Raw genomic sequence first — 14,043 nt, forward strand, 5'->3', positions numbered from 1 at the left:
AATATTTTCATAGTACATATTTAATTATTCCATCGATCTATCCATCCATCCAGGGTTGCACCAATCCCAGCAAACATACAGCATGAGGCAGGAACAATCCCTGAACGGCGCCAGCTCGTCGCTACTGCTGTACCACCGTGTCCTCACATGTTTAATTATTAACAATATACATTATTTAAATGAAGTTAAAAATGTATCTTTATAATGTAATATACATATTTTACTGCATTTCATCTTAAAAATGATATCAAGAGCTCCAAGAAGATAGCACTTGGAAATCTAAATCGACTTACAAGCCAGTTGTCATTATATGTAAATTCTCGCTTTATAAAGTGGCTCAAGTTGTGCAATATTATGACTGTAGTGCAAGTTTACAGTGAGGTGATTGTACTTATAAGTACAAAGAGTTCTACCAGGAGCACTTGATAGACTGATTGAGTGCGTTTAGAGCTCTTGGCATGAAACTGTTTCTGAACTGTGAGGTCCCTACAGGAAAGCATCTGAAACATTTGCCATACTGTATGGGAAATGTTCAAATATGGGAAATGTTCAAATAGACTGTGCGCATGGCTGAGGCAGCGTGTGCTTGATGCTGTATCCCGATAATCCGCTTAGCTGCTGTAGAGCTGTGATTCCACACTCAGATACAGTGGGTTAAATACTCTAAATGGTGCACTGAGAGTGACAACACTAAAGCAACGATGGTATTTGGAATAGTTTGGCTATTCCGAGCACCATTATATAGTTACAGTTTGATTACAATCAGATACCTTAAACTAATAAACGATATGCGGTTAATGTCAGTGTATTTGATAAAGGCGCTAAGGGATGTGGATCTAAAAAAGAAAGGGAAACCACACAGCAACAGTTACACTCATTTGATGCTGGGTGCCGCCAGTTTGCAAAACCAACCAGAGAATATGCGTACACAAGGGATTGAGCTACATGAAAATGTGCATGGCTTTATGCCAAGTTTAGTTTTTATATTTCGCGATGTGAGAGTGGAAACAGGCGTATGCAACATTTTTGTGCGTACTCACCATTTATACATGAGGTCCCTGGTGTTTATTTCCTTTTCTATATACTATGCATAAAATACATCTATAATAATAAAAGGCAAAGCCCTCACTGACTGACTCACTCACTGACTGACTGACTGACTGACTCATCACTAATTCTCCAACTTCCCGTGTAGGTGGAAGGCTGAAATTTGGCAGGCTCATTCCTTACAGCTTACTTACAAAAGTTAGGCAGGTTTCATTTCGAAATTCAAAGCGTAATGGTCATAACTGGAACATATTTTTTGTCCATACACTGTAATGGAGGAGGCGGAGTCACGTATCGCGTCATCACGCCTCCTACGTAATCACGTGAACTAAAAACAAGGAAGAGATTTACAGCACGAGTCACACGCGGGAACGAAGGTAAATGACGTTAATTTTTGACTGTCTTTTAATACTGTGTAAGCATACATATTAACACATGTGCAATTAAACGTGTGCATTTACGGGGTGATTTCTCAGGCTTAAAAGCTCACCTTTTATCAAACGCGGGAACAAAGGTAACTGACGTTGTTCACTGTCTTTTAATACTGTGTAACCATACATATTAACACATGTGCAATTAAACGTGTGCATTTACGGGGTGATTTCTCAGGCTTAAAAGCTCGCCTTTTACTAAAAAGGTAAATGCAAAACTATTTTCAATCAGTTTATTGAAATGCTCCCGTTAAGGATTGCTATAACATATTCGCGAGATAAAAGAATGAAGTAGGGGGAAATGGAGGAAGAGCCGGAAACAGCGAAGAGCAAAAAATTAATTAAACAATTGAGAACGGAGCGAGTGAAGCATACAAGCATGTTCATAAGGGAAACAAAGCACGGTGTAAAACGTAACTTTAAATTAAGTTTATAGAAACGCTCCCGCTGCGGATTGCAATAACATATTCGCGAGATAAAAGTTTAATGAGAAGACACGAGGTATAAACGAACCACACGCCGTGGCGCAACGTTAAGGGCAACAGTTTCAACCATTCTATGATCTGCTTCTCGCAACTGAAAGACGGCACATGGCGGATGTTAGCCGACTTGCTGACCGCAACGTTAGGGGCTTCAACTATGGCGCTGACGCCACATCTCAGTGCCAACACTTTGCAGACTCTACTTAAAAGACACGCCCTCCTCACTGGACAGTTAAAAAGACCAATCAAACTAACGATGACATCAAGTATTACCCAATCAAAAGTAGGAAAGGAGGCATCTTCATAAAATGCGTGTGGGATGATTTGCATGACACGCTGCTTTAAAAAAAAAATGATAAAAAAAATACGGGATAAATCCCGTCCAGTATTGATTCAAAACGGGACGCGCAATTTCATTCTCAAACGCGGCACGATTCCGTATTTTAAAGGACGGGTGGCAACCCTACAGTGCCAGGTAACCACCCATACAATCAGATTGTGATTCAGACTAGGAATGCAATGAATGTAATTACCCCGATCTACATACAAGGCGAAAGTCTTGCAACATTCAAAGATGATGGTTTGGGATAATTAGTACTTATTAAGTACACCATGGCACATAAAAGAGCTTATGAAGCCTTGAACCGAAAAAAGCAAGATCTCAGAGATCGTAAAAAAAAAAAAAGGAGCTAATGTCGTTTTACTCGCTGTACATTTTAGTCAAACATTACCAGTTATTCCACGAGGGAGACCAGCAGATGAACTCAACGCGTGTTTAAAGTCCATGCTTCTCCCACGCTCGGTTATATGTCGCGTGTTCTCGGGTAGGTACACCAAAAAATGTATACATTTAAGCATGTAATGGGCAAACAAAAAATGAGGTATACCCGAAGGCACTGCAGTAGTACTCAATGTAACTTTACTTCTTAAATGTTAATGTTTTACTGTTTAATAATTTATACGCTTCTTATATATTGTTCAAATTCTTTTATCAAAATACCAGTGACAGCGCAATGCACGATAACATGGAGTGAATACACCATACGCATCTGCCCACGGCTGCCCTGGTGTGCGCAGATAGGAGTTGATTCTAAAATAAAATAAACATAAAAAGAGTAATACAATCATCACCCATAAAGCGGATAACAGACGTGACGTATTATATGTGTACCAGATTTCAAGTCAATAGGTGAAACGGTTTGCAAGCTACAGGTGATTTAAAATCCTGGACAGACCAACGAAAAGCCACGGTAGCAAATTATAGAAGAAGATTTTACTGTTTAATAATTTATATTTATATGAAATGTGCTTCTTATATATTACTTCATATTCTCATATGATAATGATGTTAATGTTGTTTATATTGATTTCTATGTTATTGTAAGTGCATCTATGTGTGTATACGTATGTATGTATGTATGTATGTGTATATATATATATATATATATATATATATATATATATATATATATATATATATATATATAAAAAAATATATATAAAAAAAATATATGTGTATATGTATATATAATATATCTGTATATGTGTGTGTATATGTGTATATGTATATATATATGACAGCAACACTCATAACAATGACAACACAATTACATTGACAATCATGTTACGTTATTTTTAAAATGTTTCCTTTACTTTTTCATAACCTCTTTAACACACTACTTCTCCGCTGCGAAGCGCGGGTATTTTGCTAGTAATTAATAAATCCCTGTTTTACATGATGTTGCTGTGTTGTCAAGTATAAAATGAGAATGTACTTAGGTCAATAATTTTTGACATGACACTGATCTCCAATTATTTGTATTTTTTCTAGGTGAATATACAGTCATGACAGTACATTTTCATCTCAAGAGGAAGATTGGATACTTTGTGATTCAAACATATTTACCATGCATAATGACTGTCATTTTATCACAAGTGTCCTTTTGGTTGAACAGAGAGTCTGTTCCTGCAAGAACAGTTTTTGGTAAGTATTTTAATTATAAAGAGATTGGTAATATTGTAAATTTGCAAAGGGTTAAACCTGATACAGAAAGTATACAGTTCATCATTAGATTGGTTAAAGAATTGATATTTGTAAATATTTTTCAAAAATAAATTTGTGTAATATCAGCTGCATAAACTGGCTCAAAAACTGTAGAAAAGAGCAGCATATTACATGTCTGTCAGTCATTTTCTAACCTGTTTAGTACTGAACAGGGTCGCGGGGGGAGCTGGAGCCTATCCAAAACTCCAATAAAAGTCACTTGATAAGTGACCAAATTGCTTTTCTTACACTGTGCTTACACTGCCACTCTAATGTGTTCTGAATTTTTTTTTGTATCTAACACAGACTGGACTTAGTTTATGCACTAAAAAACCACATAGAGTCTGATGTTTTGAGAATTGATACAGGCTCAAGGATGTGACCTGATTAGGTTATTTTTGTACAAAATGTTACACATTGAAAGAAGAGAGACAATGGGAAGAGGCAGGACAATTCCAGAAGCATTAAAATGTTAATTTGTCTCATTCAGAACTTCTAGCAATTAAGATTTAAAATTGTAGTTACCAATATACTTCTGTCACTCCAGACGTCTGTTCTGAATTCATATTCTCCTCAGAATGAAGGTGGAGGAAATCATGGCAAAAAACACAGGCATATCATGCTATAGCTCTTCTGTGCTGACTGAACATATTCATAAAATGAGCTTTCTCTCTTAAATGTAGAAAACTGACCAGCATCAGCACGAAAAAAAAGTGGTGAATCCATGTTTATGTCTGCGTTACTACATTACAACATATGCACGGGGCAAATATTTTACTTTGGCCGAATGTATTGTGGCACTTGACCCGGACGCAGACAGGCAAACATATTAATATCACCACCATACGTTTATTTATACAACTAATATTTACAAGTATTGTGCCACAAACCCCAATCTTCCCCAAAGTCCAGGCCAACCACTCTGCCTCTTCAGACCGCCTCCTTCTCTCTTTCTTGCACGTTGTCCTGCTTCCACCCGACTCCAGCCTCGAATGAAGGGAGGCAGCCCCTTTTATCCATACCCAGATGTGTTCCAGGTGTGCACCGGTAATCCCGCGGACACGCCCCAGTGTGGCGGAAGTGCTGGCTGTCCTCCCGGAAGCACTCCGGGTGTTCCCTCTCTTCTTCCCCCCAGCACTTTCTGGTGTGGCAGAAGTACTGGGGTCCAGGGTCCTTTAGGCAGGGGGACGCCCCCTGGCGGTGACCACGGGCCCCTACAGGGTTGGTCTTCCAAGCCCTGTACCCGTGGCCACCAATACAACCAGAGCGGACGCCCCCTCGTGGTCTGGAGGAGGAATGAGCCCTCCTCCTTTCTTCCTGGGCATCCCTGCCAGGTATGAGCCCCGTCCGGGTGCCACAGTATATATCAATACTTAGGCCACTTCTATATGTACTGTAAACAGCACAGACATCATATTGGATTTCTTCACCAGTTCCGATTTGGGTATCGAGACCTCATAATGTAAATGTAGTATCAGCCACCTTTTTAAGCTGTCCTAAAACTACTGTATAATATTGTTACCTGGTGTTTGAGAAAGCCATGGAAAAAAGCCAAGACACCTTGGATTATTATGAAAAATATGCCCATTAAAGCAGAAAAATTTAAAGGTTATTTTGTTTTCTTGCCAAACACCTCTTTCTATCAGGTCAGATTTTCATCTTGGTTAAGATGAACACCAAGTATGGCAAAGTGTCATACTGCATCAGCTATGTATTCTGTTATAATTAGTTACCTCAAATTGTGTTGAAAAAGTTGATGTAAGTAATTACGGAAGTGACATTTTTCACCCAGGCATTCAAGTGCATAGATGTGCATAAATAAATTACTAGATATATTAATATTCAACATGAAAGTAGTAATGAACTTTACCAGTTAAAGAGAGATAGTGTGGAAGTGTTATTGGTATCCTGACAGAACCAAAGAGCTGCTTGGAAGAGCAGTTTAAAGCAGTAAAAACCAAATTAAAAGGTCCACAGCTAATAAATTCAACAAGCCGGTAAAAGTGACACATGGAAAGAACAAAAATGCAATACTAAAATAAGTCATATGAACATTTTTATTGCATATATTAGTAAATAAAATTTTTGTTGTATACTATAAAACGTTCAAGTAATAATAACATAATAGTGACACAAACTTTTAGTCTGATTTTTTGCTAATCTCCAAGCAAGCCATATCCTTTGTTACTTTAATGAGATAGGTAGTGACATTTTTTTAAGTCAAATACGCAAGCCTCCCCTGTTCAAGACAATCACTAGGGCTTGGTTTCATAATGTGGCTTTTTCCTGCTGTGTGGAGTATCTTGAATTTCTGCCATTTACCTTAAAATGTAAAATAGGATTTAAACAAACCATTAGATTACTCATTTATTGCTTGACTGCAAATTGAGGTTGGTTAGCTCCTGATCGCTAGTATTATTACACTACAAAAAATCTGGTGTTGGCAGTCACGCAGTGCTCTTCATACTCTTTTGTTGTCAACACATCTGTGCTTCAAAGTCCAATTTAATAAATAACAAAATTAACATCAGTGCTCACTCTACAGATATTAATGCAATATTAATGTCTTTTAAGTGCAATAGACTGAAGATGGATAGGGTATTGTTAAGTGGACATCTCTTTACCATTAATCTGACTATTCCTTCCTTTGCAAGTAATGATTAAAAATTCCAAAATATATTTCAAACAAACATTGTAAGATTTTTTTAATTTGAAACATTTTTCTTAAAAACAAACACATAAATGGCAAAACATTTGTATGTGGTGTATATAAATAAGGCAATTGGCGCCCTCATTTTGATTTTTTTTTTTTATGGTTGGTGGCTATACTATGCCAACGGGGAACTATTTGCAATGCAGTGTTCATCACTGGTATTATTCACATCAAACTGTCATAAGAATTTTATTACCTTCCTCCACGTTATTTTTCAATTGTAATTGTGCAGCTCACTAATGAGCGTTATATTCTAAATAGAGTTTTTATTGCATACCTCTTGTAGATGCAACTCACCCTTCATAGGTTTCCAGAATACTCCTTTAGCTGAGTAGACAGCTATCACTTTTTATGAGTTTTCTTTTTTCTTTCTTTTTTTTTCCTTATTAGGGGGCTTCTCCCCCTGCTCGCTTCACTCGCCAACCTCCCTGCCTGCACTACACAGCAGCAACTCCACGTCTCTGCCACATGCGTATGGGGATTTCACTTTCACCAAACAACAAAACTTTTAATTCTCGCGGATAGGCCTCTTCTTTGGGAAGCAACACTACTTTTCCTTGATGGCAACACGAATTAGACGATCTACAAATCTCCAACTTAAAGTTTAAAGCCAAACAATATCTACATACTTCTGTCATATCACCTATATCCATATATTCGATCGCTTTTACCTTTTTGTCAATATAACATTGAATTTTGATTCCGTTTGGAATTACATTGTGACAACGCAACATATAACTGCCAGTGAGTGAGTATCGTTTCTTTCTCTCTACACAAACTGTGTCTGACAATAGCATTCACACAAATGAGAAATGATTGAACCGTGTGTGTGGTTGTAAATGTTTTAGTTGTGGGCAGGATTTTTCCAAATCTCTTTGCATAAAGTCTTGTCTCGTGGGGCTTAAAATTTTCTCTTGCGGAATTTTACTTTCACCAAACAACAAATCTTTTAATTCTCGCAGATACGGCTCTTCTTTGGGAAGAAACACTACTTTTCCCTGATGGCAACACAAATTAGACAATCTACAAGTCTCCAAATTAAAGTTTAAATCCGAACAATATATTCAATCTCTTTCACTGTTCCGTTATTTCACTGAGTAATAATTTACGTTTGTTTGCACTAATGTGATCTTTACTATCATTTTTCTGAGACTTTCGAATTTTTGTACTTCCATTATCTCTAACCTGCTCTGCATGTGTATCGTGCCAACGTTTTTGAATTCTTTACAATGTTCCACTTTGTCATCTACTCTTTGTCTTTTATTTCTGGCCCCGGGCGTGGTTAAATCTGTTGGCACAAAGTCTCGTCAATTTTTTTATTATTTTTATCCGTCACAAGACCCCCCCTTCAATCACACACATTAAAGTAAGTCATAAGAGAGACCACAATGTCTTTTGTACCACAGTATCATCCCATTCCCACATTGATTTTAAAATTTTGTATTGGGTTTTGCTTTCAAGTATAGGTAGCTTATTGCTGGATGTCTGATTATTTGACTTTTGAAACATTTCATTCGTCCCTTTATAATTGACCAGTATACATGAAAGAACTTGTGGATGTTACTGTTATAGGCAGAATGCAGATGAGAAGTATTTAGAGATGTACTGTTCTGGTTTAAAAAAGAGAATATGAAGTATATCAGTATATGAAGTATATGAAAATTATAAGGGTGATCCATCTCTCAGTATCATCATTGTTGAGGACACAAGTGAGTGGACCAGGCCATGGGGAAGCCCACATAAAAACTTGCAGAAATGTTTATCATCATCTGTCTTGATTAAGAGTACTTGTTCCAGTGTTTCATTTTAAAAATTCTTGGTTATGTAGTAATGCAGTGTCTTCTTGAACAGTATGTTTTTAAAAAGTCTGTGTTTTGATAAAAGTAATAACTAAGTCTTGCAGGGCAGATTTTTCAATTCTATGTCCTACAACCTGTCAGTGAAATTGCTCAACATACAGTAGATGCTTGTAATTTCTTCAAAATTCAGCTTATACTGTTGACATTTTGTTAATCATAAACTCAGTGATTCTGAGAGAGAATTAAAAGAATAGTCAAACAAATGTGTATAGCAAAGTAAAATCTGCCCTAATAAAAATGAATACATATATATATATATATATATATATATATATATATATATATATATATATATATATATATAAATATATATAGTAAAGTTTTTTTCAAAAATAAGTCCAAAAAGACATAAAAAAAGGTTTGGGGACCGTCCTGTATATTGCCCTAAGACAATATCAAAATGAAGAAATGATCACAAGTCTTTTAAATTCAGAACAAATGACAGTTTGATGGTTGTTTAAATACAGAAAGGATTATGGGAAAAGGAAATGGTTGGCATCAAAACAGGAACCGGAAATAACATCATCAGGAGGATACGGAAGTGATGTGATATTGCAGAGTCGGAAGTGAGGTTAGTGGAGATGGCTGGAAGTGATGTAATCGGCAGCCATCTTGAACCCGGAAGAGGGGCAATTATTTTTCCTCTGGTTTTCTGTAAAGAGAAGAGATTTAGGTAAGCACCATGTGACACCCATATCTCGTGATATTTCACTCACCTTTAGGCTCTTTGACTGCCTCCTAATCGCACGTGTGTGACAATATATATATATATATATATATATATATATATATATATATATATATATATATATATATATACTGTATGTATATATCACATACTGTAAAAGTATGGTTATCTCACAGACATAATGATTCAGGCTATTCTAACACAGAGGGTCACAGAGAATAAAAAAAGGATCAGAAGAAGCGATGTGAGCAAGAAAATCAAACAAAAAAATTGTAACTTGGAGATCAATTAAACACTACTGTCAAACCAAAATCAAAAAACCTAAATTGTAGTCGACAATACTTACATCAGAAGTTGTGTAGCAGGAGCACTAACTAATAACACAAGATATTCTTTTTTTAATTTTCCACAAACTTGAATGGATAGGATGTGTTTTTCATGACCTGTGTACCCACAACCCAATGATGTCACAGTCACTAAATTTTAGGCCGTTTCCCAAGTAATGGTACAATAATCACACCACAAAATGGTGGCACCCATGATAAACCATTGGCATCACAAACACTAATACTTTCTTGAAGCAAACCAAGATCAGATCCAGAATCCTTAGGTATAAGTAAACCTAGCTTTAGACGAAAATACTATTACTTCTTTGATTCTGAATTTTGGCCAACATGAAATATATCTGATTAGTCTAGTTTGTTACAGCATAATCTAACATTTTAGGATTTTTTTAGATATTTATCAAAAACGAAACCAAAAGTTTGCTCCATATTTAAAATGATAACTGTGTTTTGAAAATTTGGCCATCTTTTTATGACAATATACACTGGAAATAATGAATATTTTACATTTATTTTCAATTTACATACCTACTATTTATTTAGAATCAGTATAGAAACTACAAAATATCAATTAATATTAAAGTGTTAACTCATGATCAGATTAAAAGTCCTATTAAAGAGTGGTTTGTGAAAAATAAATTATTTTAAACATTTGAAAAGATAGTGTCATGAAGGAAGAGAGTTAAATGGAGTTTATTTAGGTTATGGTTCCTAGTATTTCTTTAGTATGTGAGAATTGTATTTATTTTTATTATTATTATTATTAGTATGATGATGATGATGGTGATGCAGCTAAACTCATTGGGATTTGGGAGGGAACACTAAAAGGTGTAAGCTGCTTTAGGAGCTCACATTCTGGCTTGTTTATTCACTGTAATACAGAAAACATGAAAAACAGAAATAACAAATGTGGGGAATGGGAGCCAGCAAAAAAGTGAAAAAAGGAGAACAATACCAATCAAGTAGAGAAAGGCTGATGAAGCGAAGAGGTGAAAGAGAGTCAAGAATAGGAAGGAAATGATTTGTTTTACTTTATGAGTATGCTTTGTTGCAAACTTATTTAGCAAACTACATGAGAGCAATTTACAATGTGTTATGACTGTCTTTTATTAGTCTAGTTTTTGATAGTGATGCAGACTGCAAAAGAATTTGATTACGTCCAGAAAAGTGATTTCTCATTGTATTTTTAGTTGGCTTTAAAGGGAATAAATTATTATTTTTCCTGGTTTTTTTTAATTTGAACTTATACAAGATAACTTGACTGTATTTGTGTGCATATGGAAGATTCTCTTAGACAGTTGCTCTGTAAAGTAAAAAGTAATCATTTGTGGGTTGTGTTTTTAACATTTTTTGACATGAATTCCAACAACTCTTTTGCTGGAAAGAGTTGGTTTTGCTTACATTCATCCTTGTTTACCTGTGACTTTAAATGAATAAAAAAGTATCCAGATGTTGGCTCAACTCATAGGCAGGACTGAAACTTGAACATTAGGCAAAATTACTTTTACAGAGTTATGAGGGTTGTGTCTTTTAAGCTACAAATCTGGCCAAGGTGTTTTATAATCAAGAAATGAGCTGTGTCATGTAGGGATGTAAAATTAATTAAATATTATGATTAAAAGAGCTAGATGTGAGGATGTTGACATATAAAATTCCCACAGTGAACCTTGTATTGTTTTCTCTTGACAGAAGACACAATTTCTAGAAAATTTCTAAATGATTTTTTGTAGCCTATATTTAATGATATTATGCTGTACACTGGATTAGAAAGGTTAATGTTGTGAGTCTTAATTTTTGTGAAAATTACACATTTATCTTTCACACAGTGACTATGTTTGCAATTAATCATTATCTTCTTTCATTAGTCAGAGCTGCACTCTGCTCATCCCAAAGGTTCCTTTACTTTCTATCAAGGGTAAAGCTTACAAATTTGCACATTAATTGCAGTCTAACATGCACTATATGAATAAGTAACAGAGCTATAACAAAAAAAAAATTTTGCATTCTTTGAAGCTTGTCATATTTAAAGCAGCAGAAAACTCTTCAAACGTTGTCATTTGATAACCCTAGGGTTTTATAGTATTGAAATAAAACAAATCATATTTGCATCAGAAATGCAATAAGCACAAAAAATTAACTAGTAGTAGTATGCATTGTAGAGGATACTTTTGTTTGAATGGTGTTTTTTTAATAAAATTATTCAAGCAATTACAAATTATTTTCTGTTATAATGAAATGTTCTGGATAATGTTATAATAATGGCTGAAAAGATGCAACCTATTTATGGGTATTAAACCATGCTTTATCAAGAAACCTAGCTACACATAAAATAAGTATACAAAACATGCAGAAAAGTGCAGAAATAATGTTCTATTCCCGCGGTTGTCTACATAGAACAAAAAAATGAAGAGGTGGTTGCTTTATTAACAGCATAAGTTATCTGTGGTTATTTGTATAATTAGTTATTATTTATATGCAGAGGCTGTCTTTGCAACACAATTAGCACTACTGAAGCTCTTACTGTATTAAGAGGTTAGGACAAGCTTTCATGTGTCATTCCATGTTTAATTTTGAGATTATATTAGTAGCTGCTAGTTTTTCAGCACAGCAGTTAAATATGATTTACTCATACTAAACCATACCATCAAGCACTCCTGAAAATTATTAGCATTATGACTGTGAACCTGTGTCATGCCCAACAATGGCACTTGTGACCATATATCTTTATTAAATAGACTTTTAATTTGTACTTTTAATATGTTTTATGTCAACGCCATCATAAATATAGTTTGGAAACTTGTGAATGTTACAGATGTGCGTACAGCTGGTTTAAGTGGAAGATTTGCAAACAATAATAAAGTTGAAGGGTATTAAATCAGTTGGACTTCTCCATGGCATGTTGTGATCAGCGCAGTATATTCATAGTCTCATTACTTTATATATAAATAGTCTTCTTTTATGTTGTAGGTGTTTTTATTGAAATTAATTCTAGTAATTAGCATAAGCCCAAAGGATGGATGGATAGATAGATAGATAGATAGATAGATAGATAGATAGATAGATAGATAGATAGATAGATAGATAGATAGATAGATAGATAGATAGATAGATAGATAGATAATTATTTATCTCCAGTAATGCAACAAAAGTTCTTTCCTAACTCTGGAACCTTAGCAACTGATTATTAACATTTGCTTGTTTTTGTGTGGTATTGCTCTGTTCCTTCGTATTAAGGAAACAAAAATGAATGAGAGACGCTATCTCTTTCATCATTTCACTTCAAACAGATACTCAAAAACATTCATTAATCTGAGCTTACACAGAAGACGCCAAAAAACTCAGCAAACAATCGACATGAATCAGAACCCCCACCCCACCTGGCACTCACTCCCTTATCACCACAAGGTGTCTGAAGGTACAGCGCGCATCCTGGCCAAGTCAGGCGTCAGAATAGCACACAAACCCACAAACAATTTGTGCATGGTCCCCTTTAATGCTAAAAACAAGAAATCGACAGCAGAAACACGAAACGCAGTTTATAGCATTCCATGCAGTTCTTGCTCAGCATTATACATAGGACAAACTTCAAAAAGAATCGCAACAAGTATACAGGAACATCGCAACGCCATCAGAAGAAAGGACTCGCGATCACTGATCTATACGCATACTAAATCAACAGGACATACATTTAACTGGGACAATGTACAAGTAAAATTCAAGGCCAGTACTAAAAATGCCAGAGAGCTGGCCGAATCCTGGTTATCAAATGAGAACGCCATCAACAGACACTTGGACATAAATCCAGCATATGCAAACTTAAGAAGAACATATTCATAATACACAAGACTTTACACCCAATACCTGACCCCACCTTCCCCAACCAAGTAATGTTTTGCTATATATTGCCTTTGATTCTTGTAAGTCTAAGCATTATGCTCTGAAGAAGACCCCTGGCAGGGGTTGAAAGCTCAGGAATAAAAACTACTTTATGATACGTGATTAATTTTTTCTCCCTTTGTGGATCTCCAGCTGCAAATATGCAAACCGTATCACAGACCTTCTCTTCCATATATATATATATATATATAAATCTTTATATATAATTAAATGTATATGCACACACACACATATATATAAAATTAAAAAAGGACTGTGCCATTGTTTCTGCAAAAAAAAAAAAAAGAAGGAAAGATAATTCTAAATTACATCTATACTGTTATAGATGTGTTTTAGCTTTTCAATCTTCTTAAATGTGAGCATTAAGTGGAATAATTGAAGAGTGCCACATGTGGTGGTGGATGTTGGGCTGATGTTATAGATAATTGCATAAGTGTTACGTCAGGGCACATGTTTTGCATTGCAATTTAGAGTGCATGCCAAGGGGCCCATGACGGTAAGGGGCCTTTTTACTAATCTGCTTGATGAAGCAACAGAT

At 35.4% G+C, this 14,043-nt stretch overlaps 1 protein-coding gene across 1 annotated transcript in view; it reads left to right on the forward strand.

Moving 5' to 3' along the window:
- The window catches only part of gabra2a (gamma-aminobutyric acid type A receptor subunit alpha2a), a 353,372-nt gene that overhangs the window by 251,498 nt on the left and 87,831 nt on the right, over positions 1-14,043 (forward strand). Inside the window, exon 8 of the mRNA XM_051928333.1 lies at positions 3,792-3,944. Within this exon, the coding sequence (XP_051784293.1) occupies positions 3,792-3,944 (153 nt within the window). The remainder of the gene's footprint in view (positions 1-3,791; positions 3,945-14,043) is intronic.

Source organism: Erpetoichthys calabaricus, chromosome 5, assembly GCF_900747795.2.
Source record: "Erpetoichthys calabaricus chromosome 5, fErpCal1.3, whole genome shotgun sequence".
NCBI classification, from domain to species: Eukaryota; Metazoa; Chordata; class Cladistia; order Polypteriformes; family Polypteridae; genus Erpetoichthys; species Erpetoichthys calabaricus.